Genomic DNA, 18880 nt, shown 5'->3' with positions numbered 1-18880 from the left:
ATTTTTTTTTTTAAACAGGTGGTTTGATGTGCTCCAAAAAGTGTCTACACAGTTGAAAACCAACCTTACAAGTGTGACAAAGCACCGTGCAGACAAGGTAAATTCATAATATTGGTTTCTAAATTTTTATGAAAGAGTAGTGGGGCTTCTTAACACTGAAGCTTCTGATTGGATCAGCAAGTTCAGGCCTTAGGGAACCCCTCTCCTACCCTGCCTCAGACTACCATTGTTTAGTTTTCATTGAGAGCCAAATGCATACTCTACTTTGGACACTGAAAACCTTTGGCCCCCATCCCTCTTCTGCCTGAAATAAATCCACTGTACTGTAGGTAGGTAAGTGGAGCAGTGACTGGAGCTCTGGACTTGAAGTCAGGAGACTTGAGTTCAGATTTGGCCTCAGATCTTTACTACTTAGGGAATCCTTCTATCTGTCTTAATTTCTTCATTTGTAAAAATGAAGATGGTTGTAACACTTAATTTCCCAGAGTCAGTGTAAAGATCAAATGAGATAATAATTGTAAAGTACTTTGCAAATCTTAAAGCAGTATATAAATGCCAACTATTATTTTGGTGGTGGTGGTTGTGATTGTTATTATTACTCTGATCCTTAATCCCACCAGCCCCTTTCCAACAGTTATTTGTCAGGCATCATTTGTAATGATCTCTAATGTCTATGGGATTCACAAGACCATCTCTCTTGATGGCCAGCTTTTTCTGCTGTATCACCTTCCTTTTCATCTGCTCTGCGGCTAAAATTCCCTTTTATGTGTTGACTCACCATTAAGTGAGCTTCCTGAGGGCAAGGAAAGTTTTGATTTTTTCTACCTGTGGCTCCAGCACTTAGCATAGTGCTGAGAACATAAAATATGCTTAATCAATGCTCTTCATTCATGCATGAATTCTTTTATTCATCCATCCATCGATCTGGTCATCTATTCATTCTAAGCACTTAATACTTTTCTCTTTCCTTACATTGTATTCAAAGGAAAAATGTTTTTAAATTTAGAAAAATTTAGGTGTGGCTGTCATTGCTTTGATTTGAAGGATCCAGTATAAATAATGATTTATTTTTTTTTTTTAAACTAGAATGCTATTCACAATCATATTCGTTTATTTGAGCCTCTTGTCATCAAGGCTTTAAAACAATACACCACAACAACATCTGTGCAATTGCAGAGACAGGTTCTAGACTTACTGGCACAACTGGTTCAGTTACGAGTTAACTACTGTCTTCTGGATTCTGATCAGGTTGGTCACTTTTATATTCTAAGGTTCTTGCTTTGTATCTATTTATGATTCAATAAAAATTATTTTTATGAGACACTAAAACTTTCTTAGGAAGAAATATAATTTGTATGTTCACCGATTGCACCCTTTAATTGTTTGTTGTGACTAGCTTAATATACTTCAGATGACTTTTATTTGCCTACTTATAACTTTTTTTTCTTCAAAGTTAGGACTTATAAATATTGTTGGATGTTTTCATTGTAAGCTTCAAATTAATTCTGTTAAATTTTGGTTTGTATTTGCAAGATCAGATCAAGATTTTTCCTTTGAGTTATTTGTTATAATTTTTCAAAATCCAAAGATAATCTTCCTCAAGTACAAAACAAGTATAGTAATTCATTTAATAAACATTTGTTAAGTATCTACTGTATACTGAGTGCTGTACTAGACACTGCAGGAGACACAAAGTTTAGTTAAGACCAGTCCCTACCTTTGTGGAGCTTTTTTTTTTTTTGGCTTACTTAATAGGAACATAAGATACCTATATTAACCATTGTAATGCTTGATATTACACAATAAACGTATTGGAAAGTTGAGGATAATGCTGAGATTACAAACCTGGGAGGCTGGAAAGATATTGGTTTCTTCTACATTAATTGGAAGTTTGAAAGAGGAGAGGCTTTAAGGAGAAAGATAATGAGTTCAATTGGACATGCTTAATTTAGGATATCTCAGGGACATCCAGTTTGAAATGTCCAACCCACAATTGTTGATATGGGACTAAAGCTCAGAGAGTGACTGGAGATATCTATCTATCTATCTATCTATCTATCTATCTATCTATCTATCTATCTATCTATCATCTGGAAGTCCTCTGCATAGAGGTGATAGTTAAAACCTACGAGAGCTGATGAGGTTATCGAGAGATAGAGATTATTGGAGAAAAAGTAAGGAGGGCCTACAGCAGAACTTTGGGAAGTGCTTATAGTTAGAGGATGGGACAGGGATGCTGAGCTTACTGAGAAAGAAGGGTCAGACAGGTAGAAGAATCACAAGAATAGAGTGTCATGAAAACCTAGAAAGGAGAGAGTAAGTATTCAGGATGAAAAGGTAGTCAATAGTGTCCAAAGCAGCACATAGTACAAGAGGTGTTAGGACCGAGGAAAGACCTACAGATTTGGAAATTAAGAGTATTAAGTCATGAGTCCTTACCATAGTAGTTGTCATCTTTGAATTTATTGAACAGTATTCCTTTTAAAAAAAAGTTTTATTGCTATGTTTTGTCTTTATATTAGAGATATTTATAGATTACCTGGCTTATGTAACAAAGTAAAAAAATAAATAAAATTAATAATAGAGTGACCTTATTTGAAATTTCTTGCACCATTCCACATATGTGGAAAAAAGAAAAACAAATTCTTTGTAACCAATAGGCATGATCAAGCAAAACAAATTTCCTCTTTGAGTATATACAAAAATACATGTATCTTATTCTGCCTTCTAAATCTGTAGGCATTCTCTCAGGAAGTAGACGGTATGTTTCATCATTGATCCTTTGGGAATCATGGATGGTCCTTTTATTGATCATAGTTCTTACAGTGGAACTGTGAACTGGTTCAGCAATTCTGGAATGTGATTTGGAAATGTTCTTGAAAACTATTGAACTGTTTATACCCTTTGATTCAGTGATACTGCCACTAAAATTATACCCCAGAGAGATCAAAGGAGGGAAAGGACCCATATGTACAAAAATATTTATAGAATTTCTTTTCATGGTGGTGAAGAATTTGAAACTTAAGGAATGCCCTCTATTGGGGAATTGGAAACAAATGATAGTATTATGAATATGATGGAGTGTTATTACATAGTAAGAAATAATAGAAATGGTTTTAGAAAAATCTTTAAAGACTCATGAACTGATGCAAAATGAAGTGAATAGAATGAGGAGAATAATTTATTTAGTAACAACAATACTCTAAAGATTGAAACTTTGAAAGACTTAGGAACTCTAATCAGCAGAATAAACCAACCACAGTTTTGGAGGGCTTATGGTGAAGTATGCTTTGTACCTCCATACAGGAAGAGATTGAGTCAGAAGGCACCCTGAAGCGCATGTGTGTATGTGTGTATGTGCGCGCACATGTGCACACCTTTGAACTTGAGTAACGTGGGAATCTGTTTTGCTTGACTCTGCATATTGTAATGAGTTTTGTTTTTCTTGACTTCTCAATTCAGACTTCTTTAAGAGTGCAGATGGGGGAGATGAGAGAATTCAGAACTGAAAATAAATAAAAATTTTTAAAAAGATATACTGTAAATATTTTTTATATATTGGATCTTTACCTGTTTTCTTTGATCATTTTTTGGCACAGACCTTTTGGTTGTATAGTTAGGTAATTCACTGTTTAATAATTTTTTGTGTATAAATCTAAATTGTTTTTTAGATTGGTTGTATCCATTCACAGGTCCACCTGTAGTACATCATTTTGCCTGTTTTCCCACAACCCCTCCAACATTTATCATTTTCTTTTTTTGACATCTTTAGTACTCTGGTGAGTGTGAGGTGGAATCTCAGAATTGCTTTAATTTGCATTCCTCAAATAAGTAACAATTTGGAGCATTTTTTCATATGGCTATAGAGTGTGGGTGTGTTTCTTTCCCTAAAGAACTGCCTGTTCATATGTTCAGACCATATAGCAAGTGGGAATGGCTCTTATTCATCTAAATTTGAATCAGTTCCTTATATAGTTTGGAAATGAGACTTTTTCTTCAGAGAAATATTTTACAGATTTCCACCCCAGTTAATTCTTTCCTTTTCAATCTTGCATTTGTTTGTGCAGAAACTTTTTAAATTGTATATAATTTTTCCCATTTTTAGACATAAACTTTTGTTCTTTCCTCAAATTTGCCAGGTAATTTTTCCTTGTTTCTCTAATTTGTTTTTGATGTGACCTTTTATATTTATATTGAATTTTTGGCCAAAATTTAATCCCATATGGCTGTCCAATTTCCCCAGAAGTTTTTGTCACATAATGAGTCCTTTTTCCAGTAGCTGCAGTGTTTGTGTTTAATAATTATTAAGGCAGGAGATACATATTATTCTTTATTCTGTGTAGCTACTTTATTTGACTGATCAATATATCTTTAAAAAATTTTTTAAATTAATTTATTTTTAGTTTTCAACATTCACTTCCATAAGCTTTTGAGTTTTAAATTTTCTCCATCTTTCTCTCTTCCCCCCTTCCCAAGATGGCGTGCAATCTGATGTAGGCTCTACATATACATTCTTATAAAACATATTTTCACATTAGTCATGTTGTAAAGAAGAATTAGAATGAATAGGAGAAACCATGAGAAAGAAGAAACAAAACAAAACAAAAAAAGAGAGCAAATAGTATGCTTCGATCTGCATTCAGACTCCATAGTTCTTTCTCTGGATGTGTATAGCATTTTCCATCATGAGTCTTTTGGAGCTGTCTTAGATCCTTTCATTGCTGAGAAGAGCTAAGTCTTTCAAAGTCAGTCCATACACTGTGGCTGTTACTGTGTACAATGGTCTCCTGGTTCTGCTGTCTTCACTCAGCATCAGTTTATATAAGTACTTCCTGGTTTTTCTGAAGTCCACCTGCTCATCATTTCTTATAGCACAATAGTATTCTATTACATGCATATACCACAACTTGTTCAGCCATTCTTCCAATTGATGGGCATCCCCTCAATTTCCAATTCTTTGCCACCACAAAGAGAGGTGCTATAAATATTTTTGTACATGTGGGTTTTTTTCCTCATTCTTATGATCTCTTTAGGATACAGCCCTAGAAGTGGTATTGTGGGTCAAAGAAGTATGCACATTTTTATAGCCCTTTGAACATAGTTCCAAATTGCTCTCCAGAATGGTTGGATCGGTTCACAACTCCACCAACAATACGTTAGTGTTGCAATTTTCCCACATCTTCTCCAGCATTTATCATTTTCCTGTTTTGTCATGTTAGCCAATCTGATAGGTATGATGGGGTACCTAAGAGTTGTTTTGATTTGTATTTCTCTGATCAATAGTGATTTAGAACATTTTTTCATGTGATTATAGATAGCTTTAATTTCTTCCTCTGAAAACTGCCTATTCATATGCTTTGACCATTTATCAATTGGGGAATGACTTATATTCTTATGAATTTGATTCAGTTCTCTATGTATTTTAGAAATGAAGCCCTTATCAGAGACATTGGTTGTAAAAATTCTTTCCCAATTTTCTGCTTCCCTCCTAGTCTTGGTTGCATTGTCTTTGTGTAAAAACTTTTCAATTTAATGTAATCAAAATTATCTGTTTTGCATTTCATAATGTTCTGTATCTCTTGTTTGGTCATAAATTCTTCCATTCTCCATAAATCTGACAGGTAAACTATTCTTTACTCTCCCAGTTTGCTTAAAGTATCAGCTTTTGTATCTATATCATGTACCCATTTTGACTTTATTTTGCTATACAGGGTAAGATGTTGGTCTATGCCCAGTTTCTGCCATACTGTTTCCTAGTTTTCCCAGCAGTTTTTGTGAAATAGTGAGTTCTCATCCCAGAAGCTGGAGTTTTTGGGTTTCTCAAACATTAGATTACTATAGTCATTGACTACTTTGTCTTGTGTACCTAATCTATTCCACTGATTTACCATTCTATTTCTTAGCCACCAAGTAGTTTTGATGATTGCTACTTTATAATACAATTTAAGATCTGGTATGACCAGGCCACCTTCTCTGGCATTTCTTTTCATTAATTCAATCTTTCTATTATTAGATTAGCAATAATTAGAATTATTGCTATATAGTATAGTTTGAGATCTTTTACTGCTAGGCCCCTTTTGTTTTTGTTTCTTATTATTTCCGATGAGCTTCTTGACCTTTTCTGTTTCTATATGAATTTTGTTATTTTCTCTAAATCTGCAGAGTATTCTTTTTGGCATTTGGTGTGGCATTGAATAAATAATTTAATTTATGTAGTGTTGTCATTTTTGTAATATTAACTTGTTCTGCTCCCATGAGCAATGAATATTTTCCCCATTATTTAGTTCAGTATTTCTATAAACAGTACTTTGTAGTTGTATTTATAGCTTTGTGTTTTCTTGGTAGCCAGACTCCCACATATTTTATATATTCTGTAATTATTTGAAATGGATTTTTTCTTTTTGTTCTTTTTGATATTCTATATAAAATAATAATGGTGATAATAGAGGTTGTTTCTTTACTTTGATCTTGTTTGAAAAGTATTTATCTAGTTATCTCCATTACCTGCCGTTTCTTGGTTTTAGATAGATACTCTTGACCATATTAAGGAAAGGTCTATTTATTTTTAATATTTTTAACAGAAGTAGGACACAATAGTTCTTATATTATGTCAGAAACCTTTTCTCCATTATTGATATAATCATGTGATTTGTCTTGTTATTGTTATGGTCTATTATGTTTATAGTTTTCCCAACATGATTCCTAATAATTGACTCTTTGCATTCCTGGTTTAAATCTGATCTCATCATAGTATATAACATTTTTGAAGTGTCTAGATAGTAGTTAAAATTTTTTTTATTGATATTCATTAAAGATGTTGGCTTATTATTCTCTTTTTCTGCTTTGTCTCTCCTTAGTTTGAGTATCAAGATAATATTTATGTAATGGAAGGAATTTGGTAGGATCTCTTCTTTTTTACTTTTGCAAAGAGTTTATTTAATATCAGAGAGAGGTAGGAGACCCAGTGGAAGGAACAGTGGGCCTGGAGTCAGAAAGAAAGGAGTTGAAATATGGCCTGAGACATTTACTAGCAATGTGACCTTAGACAAATCAATTAATTTCTATATGCCTCAGTTTCCTCAACTGTAAAATGAGGATATAGCAACCCTACTTTTTAGGGTTGTTGTGCGGATCAAATGAAGTAATATTTGTGAGGAGCCAAGATAGTGGAATAAAGGTAGGGACTTCCTTGAGCTCTTCCTCAAATCCCTCCAAATACCTTTTAAAAATAACTCTAAACAAATTCTAGAGCAGCAGAACCCACAAAGTGATGGAGTGAAGCAAATTTCCAGCCCAAGACAACTTGGAAGATTGGCAGGAAAGCGATTTTAATGTACTGCAGGTAGAGTTGTGAACCGATCCAACCATTCTGTAGAGTAATTTGGAACTGTACCCAAAGAGTTATGAAACCGTGCATATCCTTTGACCTAGCAATACCATTACTAGGTCTGCATCCCAAAAGAGATAAAAAGACAAAAAGGAAAATGCACAAAAATATTTATAGCAGCTCTTTTCTGGGCCAGAGAATTAGAAATGGAGGGGATGCTCATCAGTTGGGGAATGGCTGAACAAGTTTATGATGGAACACTTCTGTATTATAAGAAGTGATGACTGGGTTGCTCTCAGAAAACCTGGGAAGCCTTGCATGGGCTGATGCAAAGTGAAATGTACTGTATGCAAAGTAACAGCAGTATTGTAAGATGATCTGCTGTGAATGACAGCTATTCTCAGCAGTACAATGATCCAAGACAACTCTGAAGGACTTTTGATGAAAAATGCTGTTCATCCTCAAAAGAAAGAACTGATGGTGTCAGAATACAGATTGAAGCATCCTTTTATTTTACTTTATTTTTCTTGAGGTTTTTTTGGCCTATGTTTTCTTTCACAAAATGATTATTACAGAGATGTTTTGCATGACTATACATGTATAACCTATATTGAATTACTTACCTTCTCAAGGGGAGGTGGGAAGAGAAGGGAGGGAGAAAGGGAGAGAATTTGGAACCCAGAGTTGTAAAAATGAATATTAAAATTTTTTTTTACATGTAACTGGGGGAAAATAAAATACTAAATTAAAAAAATAAAAGGAAAAAAATCGTATTTGTGACGCTCTTAGCACAGTGCCTGGCAGATTGTAGACACTTAATCATAATCATTCTCTTCCTGTTCTCCCAGTGATCTTGTGCTAGAATTTACTTTTAGATCCATCTGTTAATTGTTTTAAAAAAATTTGTTTTTTCTTTGGAAGTTTGTTTATGACTTACTCAATTTCCTTTTCTAATATTCAGTTATTTAAATTATTATTTTTTGTTCTGTTGATCTGGGTATTTTATATTTTCCCAAATATTCATCCATTTTAATTGTCAGTTTTATTGGCATGTAATTGGGCAAAGTATTTTCTTATAACATCTTTTGTTTCTTCATCATTTATTGTGAAAGAAGCAGTGGTCCTAACCTCAGGCAGTTGGGGTTAAATTTGCTCCTAAGTAGGTTGAGCTGGGACCTATTTGTGGCCTTTTGGGCCAGAAGAATATAAAAGTAGCCTTTAGGACTTCTTTGGGGAACTCTCAATGCCCCAGGGAACCCATTTGCTAACTACTTTTAATTTCTTTGATAGCGGCTTTTATGTTCTTGAATTGCTTTTAATTTCTTTGGGAACTCATTCTGCTTAGACAGCTGCCTAAACCCTACTCACAGTAGTGCCATTCTGCTAGCATAGTCTTTAAGAAGCCACTACCATTCATGATATATTATAGAATTCACTATTTTGTCTATTAATCTTTAACCACATGTTGTTTTTGAACTTATTTAAATCAAATATTTTCTGAAACATAATCAGCTGTAAGGATCAGTTTTAAGTCTGAAGTATATCTGCAAGTAGTTCTACATTCAAAAAAATTATTTTGCTAAATGAAATTACATAGATATATAGAAAAAAGGACAAACAGTTCATTTTCTAATTACATAAGTTATAGTATAATATTATTGCTTGATATGTTTAACCTTTTATCTTTGTGTCCATAGGTGTTTATTGGATTTGTCTTAAAGCAGTTTGAATACATTGAAGTGGGCCAGTTTAGGTAAATTTTGAGATTTCAGGTTTAATTCCTATCTACTGATGTCTAAAGCACTATGCAAATATCTTTTATTCCTATTAAATATTTTTTTGGATTGACACTTTCTTTAAAAAGACAATTAGTAATTTACCATTTTATTGTGTAATTACAAAGTTTTTTTCCTATCATGCTTTTATTTTTGAAAAAACTGATCTTGGGCTTATTTGGAAGCAGTTCTGCATACTGTAATTACATATCTTGTCAGTTTTTCTTTCACATTTTTAAACACACAATTAGATCAACAGATTCCAAGGTACATTATTTGTGAGTGCTCCTTCTGATTGGCTTTTTTCTTCAGAAAAATAATTTTTTGCTGAAGGTTGTCTCTATTGAAAGGGAAATATTTCATTTTACTTATATTAGTAATGATTATTAATACTTAGGAATGGGGTAAGGGATTAGGCCTCTGATTTCATTGATATAAGGAGCTGCCCTTGAGAAAACTTCCAGTACTAAAGCATGTTGGCACCTTCTTTGCAACCTTAAGTCTTAGATTGTCGGTCAGCTCAAACACCAAGAGGTTAATAACTTGCCCGGGGGACATACAGCTACTTTGTGTGGTGGGACTTGAATCCAGTTCTTTTTCATTTTAAGGATGACTATCTCTTCTACCTCACTGCTTCTCAATGCTTACTACTTTTATTATTCAGATAAGTTATTTTTGATAGAGTTATCTTCAGGGAGAATATTTTATTTATGTTTGTTACAACTTGTAGGTAGTAGGGTTTCAGTAGCATTTGTATTGTCAATCACAATTACAATTGTAATTACTATCAAAATTACTAAACATGAAGGAAACTATTTTCTTCATACTTAATTCCCAAAATAAGTGAAAATGATATAGAAATAAAGTGACATTTATATTTTTCTCCTAAAGAATAAGTTATTTTGTCTTTTCCTTTTGGACAATTTTTCTTATTTTAAAAAGATACACAATGACTTTCTTTTGTTTCTAGGGAATCAGAGGCAATTATTCCGAACATCTTTTTCTTCTTAGTATTGTTGTCTTATGAGCGCTATCACTCGAAGCAGATCATTGGAATGCCTAAGATCATTCAACTCTGTGATGGCATCATGGCCAGTGGGAGGAAAGCTGTAACACACGGTAACTCAAAAAACACTTTAGTCGAGTCCGTCTCCCTCATGATCTACTTTTCCAGCATTACTCTTTCCATATACTGACCAACAGAGATTTCTTAAGCGTGACTTTTATGTTTGGCCTTGTGCCTGGTCTAAGGAGAAATGTCCCTAAAAAGTAAATTGAAATCACACTGCTTTTCCCCATGGACTCACATCTTGTGTGAGATTCTCCTTTGGGAATTCAATTCAAAAGCACATGTGTATTAAATACCTACATGTTCAATGCACTGTAGTAGGGACTGGGGATCCAAACATGAAAACCAACACAGTCCCCCACCCTCAAGGAGTTTACAGGTTGCTAGGGAGATGAGACATATGCTTAAATCAATATAATTCACATTGGAAGTAATTCATAAGAGAGCTCAGAGATGCATAAGCAGTTGAAATGGGAATTATCTTCTTTAACTAAGAGTTGAATTGTAGTTGTGTGATTGCAGTTGTTTTATTTTGAACTGGGGGCGGGGATTAGTGTATCATTAAGTTACTTTAATGGGTCTTGTTACTTTCAAACAAAGCTTATATAAAAACGTATAATATTGTGTTTTATATCATTAATAATAAAGCATTTTTGATATCTTCGATAAAAGGTACTTGGTAAATACAGTTTATTTCATTTGGTTGTGGTTATTTTGGTTATAGTATATATAGCAAACACTCCGAAAAATCCATTATCTAATGTAATGTTATATTTAAATAATTGTAATTGTAACATAATGGTAATATATCTGTGTTTATTGTGTTGAATTTGAACTTATGTGGCATCCAGTCTTTTCATCTAAAACTTTAAATGGGTAATGTAGAAGACACAGAAGTCTATTGTTTTTGTTTTTTTGATTTTTTTTTCCAGAGGATTTTGGGTTTATATTTACTATCTTTTTTTTTTTAAGTATGAAAATTCTAATGCTTTCTTCAAAAGCTTTTATCAAACCAGCAGTACTTGGTTTAGAAAATCCTCAGCTTTCTGTGATGGCATGGTAGCAAGGGCAAAAATAACCAATTTGGAAACTTTGATTTGATTTTCGAGAACCAAAGTATCAAAAGTATCAAATTTTATTCATTTTTTGTTTCTTGGAAAATTCTTTTAAAGTTACCTTTGAAAAGACTACTTATATATATTTTCCATGTGTTATGTCTTTATTTTCTCAGCCATACCAGCTCTGCAGCCCATAGTTCATGATCTCTTTGTGTTAAGAGGAACAAACAAAGCAGATGCTGGAAAAGAGCTGGAGACCCAAAAAGAGGTGGCTGTGTCCATGTTATTAAGACTTATTCAGTACCATCAGGTGAGAGGAATGTGCCAAATGGTGTTATTAAAATTTTTTTTAATTACCTTTTTGATCATTTAGATATCAATGTGGATTTATTTTGATCCTATTGTAATTTACATAGTACATAAAAGAGCCCATATGTATGGTACTTGTCAGTTTAAGAAACTGGCATTGAATGTCTGTTACATGCTAGTCCCCCTGAATAAGTAATACCCAGATGAATGAGAATGGATTCCTGTGATCATGTTTACAGCCTATTAGGTAATTTAAGGAATGTGCATAAAGAAACTGCAATACAAGCAATGCTATATGACTGGTAAAAACAAAGATTTGGATATTCAGAGGAGGAAGAAATCACTTCTAATTGGAAGTATTCAAGGAGACTTCGTGTTTATTGCTGGGCACCACATTTTGGAAAAGGTGCTGTTAAGCTGGAGAGTGTTTAAAGGTGGGCTATAACATGTCATATGAGGATTCTTTGAAAGAACTAGAGATTGGCTCTGATCAGCACAGTGACCACCCACAGTGCTAGAGGATTGATGATCAAACATGCTACCTAGTACCTTCTGATAAAGAGGCAATGGAACCAGGGTGCAGAATGATGCATGTACTTTTTGGACATGACCAATACAAGAATTTGTTTTGTTTGCCTATGCATATTTGTTACAAAGGTTTTGTGGTGATAATTTTTTTTAAATGACAGCATGTGAGGGAAAGAAAACAGACTTTTGTTAATTGAAAAAAATTAAATTAAAAAAAAAAGGACCAGAGATCAAAAACATAAATTACTCAGGAAATTCAAATTCCTTATTTGATAAGAACTAGTTAAACAATGGGAATGGTGGCAAAGTCCAGAGAATGAATAATGAATGGCTTATCTGGGCCCTATGTCACCATAGAATTTCTAGGGAGAACTCTCCAATGGGGAGAAAGTGGCAGAGTATACTGGTGGTGGTGGTGGAGGAGGAAGAAATGTGAGGATGTATACATGAGAGAGGAGAGAAAGAGAGCAGGTGATGATATAGAATTTTAAGATTTGATGGAAAATCACCTTGAGTCCAGTTTGTCTTAAGCTTTGATTGTACAAAAGGGAATAACGTGAAATAAGTCTGGAAAAGTGTGAGAGTTGGTTTGTGAAAGGTCATTAGTGCGAAGTGAAGGAGTCTATAAGAGGCAGCACAGTGTAGTGAGTAGATGGTGAGTTGACTTCATCATCCCAAGATCTAGACTCAGTTCTTCTTTCTGGTATATACTTGACTGTGACTGGGGCAAGCCTTTAACCTCTTTGTACCTGAGGCAACTCTAAGATTGTCAGTTGAAGAGTAAGTGTTAATTTGCATTAGTCATATTAAGAAAGTCACAAGTTGTATTTTTAAAAAAAGCTTATATTTTATCCTTATAGGCAGTAAAAAGGTTTTTCCCTAGGGAAGTGACCTGGTCAGAGTTCATTTTGTTTAAATTAGTTGAACCAGATAAAGTGATGAGTAGGGAAGTTACAGTGTGTAACCCATATGAGTAGAATTTTGGTAGTAGTGGTGGTAGGGGGTGTTGAGGGCAGGGAGAGTGTATTCCAGTGTAAACAACTCAGGCTCTGCAGACAGAGCATCTGGGTTTCTATCTTTCTGCTGATGTTTACTGCTTGTGTGACCTTGGATAGGTAGGCTCCCTGGACCTTGGTTTCCTTAGGTAAAAATTAGGAGGTTGGACTCAGTGGCCTCCAAAATTTTTTCCAGCTTCGGAGCTGTGACCTATGTTATACAGAAGAGTACAGAATTCAAGCAGCATGGGTTAGTAAGTTAGCAGTACAGCAAGTGAGGGGACTCCCTGGCTAGCAATGTTTGGAAATTTACTTTAATTGGTAGTACTATGGTCCTGGGAAAATACAGCATGAAAGTTGAATAGGTTTCTTTTATTTCTTTTTTTAAATTTTATTAATTTATTTTGATTTATCAACAATCACTTCCATATTCTTTTGAGTTGAAAATTTTTCTCCTCCTTCCCCCCCCACCCTCCCCAAGACGGCACGCAATCTGATATAGGCTTTACATTTACATTCCTATTAAACATATTTTCACATTAGTGAAGTTGTAAGTAAAAACTAAAACCAATAGGAGGAACCATCAGAAAGATGAAACAAAACTGAACAGAAGGTGAAAATAAGTGATAGCGATTCGACTTCCATAGTTCTTTCTTTGGATGTGGACAGCATTTTCCATCACGAGCCCTCTGGAGATGTCTTAGATCCTCGTAATGCTGAGAAGGGTTCAGTTTAACAACCTTAGTCATTGTACAACGTGGCTGTTGTTGTGTACAAAGTCCTCTTGGTTCTGCTCACTTCACTCAGCATCAGACCATACAAGTCTTTCCAGGGTTTTCTGAAGTCAGCTTGTTCATCGTTTCTTACAGCACAATAGTATTCCATTACATTCATATACTACAACTTGCTCAGCCATTCCCCAATTGATGGGCATCCTCTCAATTCCAAGTCTTTGCCACCACAAAAAGAGCTGCTATGAATATTTTGAATAGTTTTTCCATAGTTATGATTTACTGGTTATGATTATTTGTATACTTTTAGCTTTGAACACCTTTAGACCAGTGCCATGTTTTTACAAAATAGCTGAATAGGTTTAGGCCTGGCCTCTGTGCCTAGTGGCCTGGGTGAATTGCCACTAGTTGACACTGGCATTGAACCTTACCTTGACTTTATCACTATCACATAATACAAAGGGAGTGAATATGCTAGACAGATATGGCATATGTTTGTAAGCTTGAATCACTCCTGGAACATCTGGAGCTATAATTTCTTCAGTATTTCAGGGAATCTTTGATTTGATCAACGTGGACACTTTTGTTAGTGGTGCAGGCTGCAGCCCTTCTATGCCATTTGTTATTGGTCAGTTCATCTTTCTGTAAATTCTTAGTTGAATATCGGCCCACATGCCACCGACCTTTTTCTAGTTCTTTTAAATATTTCATAGACGCCACTCCGGTGCTCAGATTGTCTGCTTATGACTTACCCGCATCCTTTTCCTGTCAAAAAGTCCTTAATGATGTCTTTTAAGCCAGTTTTTGAGTGCAAGTCATTGTTGGTAATCTACCTGCTTGGTCCCCTGTGATTCTTTTCATTGCCCTTTGAACTACATGCATTTTTGATAATTTTCACATCCTGATGTTTCTTCGTTGTTATTAGTAATGTACAAAAATGTAATAATAAATTATATGTAGTAATAAACTATTTGTACTATTCAGATTTATTTTTAACTATACAAAAATACTTCTTAAGGTATTAGAGATGTTCATCCTAGTCCTCCAGCAGTGTCACAAGGAGAATGAAGACAAGTGGAAGAGATTATCTCGACAAATAGCTGACATCATTCTCCCAATGTTAGCAAAACAACAGGTTTGTATTCAGAACATTTTACTTGTTAGGAGTTAATAATGCAATATGTACATATATTTTATAATTGTACTTGATCTTAACATTCACTTAAAAAATTTTCGTTTCCCAATTCTCTCCTTCCCTCTAGCCCCTTCTTCCTCATTGAGAAGGCAGGCAATATGATATCAGTTATACATGTGAAGTCACATACAACATATTTCCATATTAATCATGTGATACAGTATTTTTTTTGAGTGGAGCTGCTTCTCTCGTAAAAGGTGATTGATTGTTAACAACTTTCATATTGACGAATTAATCAATCTGTCAGTCATTTATTAAGCACTGACTATGTTCCAGGCACTACCTAGGGATGAATATGAGTACAGATAACGAAACAATCCCTACTTGTAAGGAGCTTACATCTCAATGAGGGAGACAGAAAATACACATATAAATATTCACATCATACATATAAAGTGAGTAAATACATACAAAGAAAAATAGTTAAGTATAAAATAATTTGGGAGTGGAGGCACTAGCAGCTTGGAGGGTTAGGAAGGACTTCATGTGGAAGTTACTGCTTGAGCTACATTTTTAAGGAAATGAAAGACTTTAAAAGACAGACAAGGAGAGAAATTATTCTAGGCATCTGGAAAGTTTGATGTAAAGGTACAGATGGGATATGGAGTGTTGTGTATGGGAAATTAAGACATGTCTAGGTTCATGCCAATCATTTTGTTACTTCCATTAGAATATTGGGTTTTCTACCCTTCTGGTATGTATTAGTTTAAAAGGAAAGTATAATGCTTCACATTCATTAGTTTTGTGGAGGAGATGGCATTTGAGTTAGTCTTGCTGGGATGGGTATTCAAATTCAAACAGGTAGGGGGCAGCTAGGTGGTGCAGTGGATAGAGTACCAGCCCTGGAGTCAGGAGGACCTGAGTTCAAATTCAGCCTTAAATACTTGATGTTTACTGGCTGCGTAACCCTGGGCAAGTCACTTAACCCTATTGCCTAGCCAGAATAAAGGGTGGATCTGCTTTAAAAAAAAAAAAGATTCAAACAGGTAAAGGAGAAGAGTGTCCAGGGCATTTTAGGCAGAAGATCACAAAAATGACATCTCCCCCTGATAAAACAGGATAAATAATATCTCAGTGTACAAAGCAAGTATATTGCAGCTCTTTTATTAACACTTCAGATTATGAGCTTGCGGGTGATGCATTAGGCTATCATTAAATACTCAAAGAGATTAACCAAGTCTTCATTTTCCTTTCAAGTATGGCTTGTATAGTGCAGCCCATCAAGTAAAATTTTCTGTTGCATATAGACTGAAGTATTCTATCAATAATGATAGCCACTTAATCAAATTATTATTATTATTCTTGCCTTTTTTTGATGTAACTGCGTTTTTTTGTAAACTGATTTTTGTAGCATTGCCAGTTGACATGTATAGAGTCTTATAATTATTGATTTTTACAGATGCATATTGATTCTCATGAAGCTCTTGGAGTATTGAACACTTTATTTGAAATATTGGCTCCTTCATCCCTCCGTCCTGTAGACATGCTTTTACGAAGTATGTTCATTACTCCCAATACAATGGTGAGTATGCAAGATATTGCATTGTTGGTGTGCTGAAATGCTCCCAAGTGAGGAGACTGGGGTCAAATCCTCATTCCAGAATTTACTAGATGTGTGAACTTGGGCAGGCCCCTTCCCTGCACTGAGGCTCCATCCTCATCTGTAAAGAGGATACATATATTAACTATTTCACCAGGACAGTGTGATGAAAGTGCCCTATAAATAGGAGTTGGTTGTGTTAGTTCAGTGTAAATTAGAAGTATTATGAAAATGTCAATAGTTATTTGCAAATAATATAAAAGCAAGCAATTTCCCTTCGTAAGGCAGTAATGGAAGAATACTACAAATCTACTTTGTTTTTTTTCTTGCTATTTATAATATTGGATGTTTGTAATGTTTCTATTCTTTCCTCTTTAGGCATCAGTGAGCACTGTTCAGTTGTGGATATCAGGCATCCTAGCTATTCTGAGAGTACTTATATCCCAGTCAACTGAAGACATTGTTCTTTCTCGGATCCAGGAACTCTCTTTCTCTCCTTATCTAATCTCATGTCAAATAATTAAAAAATTAAGAGATGGAGGTGGTAGCTTGCCAATGCCAGAAGATCAAAGTGAAGTGAAACAAGTCAAGTGTTTGCCAGAAGAAACATTTTCCAGGTAAGTGTTCATATCATTTAAGTCTCTATGACTTTAGTTTCATGTGGAAATAGTTTGTGATTAGTTAGGATGGATCTAACTCCTGTCCTTTTGGTATCACTCCAGTTTATCAGAGAAAGTCAACAAGTGTTGATTAAGTTCCTTTATATACTTTGTATAAAATGGAAGGATTAGGAGGTGAGATTCTTAAGGAATTTTAGAGTTAGGAATAAGTATTTTTTATATATGTGTGTGTGTGTGTATATACACACACACACACACACACACACACACACATATCACTGAAAGATAACATATATATTTGGGCAACTCTTGTATTCTGAGCTCTATGCTCAGTGCCATAGATGAGACCAAAATTTGATAACATGCAGTCCTTGCTCTCTAGAACCCTGGGGAATTACCAGGTTATAGAGATTGTGGCTTGACTGAAATGGGCCTTTTATAGTAGAAGAACCAGTCAGTTAAACTAATTCTCAGCATGGATTAGTCTATAAGGTTTTAAAATACTGATTTAGTTATGCTCAGCAGTCTTATACAAGTGCTTTCTTCACTTACTGTTTACACAAATCATAGTTTTTAATAAACAGGAGTACTTTATTGTGTGCCATCTACTAAACAGTTCTCAATTGTTAATTTGCTGTGAAAATAAGAGTTGTAGAGATGGGATGGTAAGAAGGAAGCAAATATAGCTGAGTTGTAGATGACGTCTTTTATTGATAAAATAACTTTCAAATGTCCTTATTCTTCCTCTCCTAAACTTACAAATATAAATAACACACAAAACCAGAGGTTCAGGAGCTTGTTAGAGCTGTTCTCCTTCCTGATATCCCTGTTATTATTGACACTGTTATTCCCCTGGTGACTTTCCCTTGAGATCTCATTGTTACCTTGGATTTTTACTTTTCTCTTTACTCCTACATCCAATCAGACACCAAATGTCACTTCTCCTTTATTAATGTCTCCCTGTGTTCCATTGCCATGCCCTTTATCTTTGGTCAGGCCCTCCTCTGTTGCCTGGATTATTGTATTAACCTCCCCAGTATGTACTCATTTGGGAGGAGGAAAGTGTATGTGTTTTCCACATGATTTCGTGATAACCCCCTGGCCTAATCCTTCCTTACTCTTCTTTCAAGATTCCTCTTACAGCTGGTGGGCATTCTTCTAGAGGACATTGTTACAAAGCAGCTGAAAGTGGAGATGACTGAGCAGCAGCACACATTCTATTGCCAAGAACTGGGCACACTGCTGATGTGCCTGATACACATCTTCAAGTCAGGTACGGGAGCCAGAGCAGCCCTTTACTTCACTTGGTGCTATTCTATTTGCTGTGTCACATCACAGAGTTTCTTGAGGCAGAAGCTGCACACTGAAGCAATAATAACGAGAGCAGCTGACCTACCACGTGCCAGACACTGGGCTAAGCACTTAACAAACATTATCTCATGTGATCCTCATAATACCCTGGGAGGAAGGGCTGGTATTATCTCCATTTTACAGATGAGGAAACTGAGACATGGCCACACAGCTAATAAGTATCTGAGGACAGATTTAAATTCTGGTCTTCCAGCCTCTGGGCCCAGTGTTCTTGCCACTGTATCACCCAGCTCCTCCTAAGCATTTAGTAAATATTTGGCTATTGATAGCACTGATGAGGAGGAATTCTTTTTTTTTCTTCTTCATGTTGACCATGCCCCAATATTCAATTCTTTTTAAAAATTTTTGAAAATTTAGTTAAA

The 18880-nt window shown here is 34.9% G+C and overlaps 1 protein-coding gene across 3 annotated transcripts in view; it reads left to right on the top strand.

Moving 5' to 3' along the window:
* Nucleotides 1–18880, top strand: part of HTT (huntingtin) — a 209914-nt gene that overhangs the window by 107243 nt on the left and 83791 nt on the right. For all 3 annotated transcript variants that reach the window (XM_020992153.2, XM_078148998.1, XM_078148997.1), the window contains 9 exons: nucleotides 19–97; nucleotides 1087–1248; nucleotides 9025–9080; nucleotides 10073–10221; nucleotides 11403–11539; nucleotides 14811–14927; nucleotides 16387–16509; nucleotides 16906–17144; nucleotides 18278–18420. In XM_020992153.2, coding sequence (XP_020847812.1) covers nucleotides 19–97; nucleotides 1087–1248; nucleotides 9025–9080; nucleotides 10073–10221; nucleotides 11403–11539; nucleotides 14811–14927; nucleotides 16387–16509; nucleotides 16906–17144; nucleotides 18278–18420 — 1205 coding nt within the window. The remainder of the gene's footprint in view (nucleotides 1–18; nucleotides 98–1086; nucleotides 1249–9024; nucleotides 9081–10072; nucleotides 10222–11402; nucleotides 11540–14810; nucleotides 14928–16386; nucleotides 16510–16905; nucleotides 17145–18277; nucleotides 18421–18880) is intronic.

The sequence above is a fragment of the Phascolarctos cinereus genome, unplaced genomic scaffold, assembly GCF_003287225.1.
Source record: "Phascolarctos cinereus isolate Bilbo 61053 unplaced genomic scaffold, phaCin_HiC Scaffold_9;HRSCAF=440, whole genome shotgun sequence".
NCBI lineage: Eukaryota > Metazoa > Chordata > Mammalia > Diprotodontia > Phascolarctidae > Phascolarctos > Phascolarctos cinereus.
This window is presented reverse-complemented; position numbering and strand designations above follow the sequence as displayed.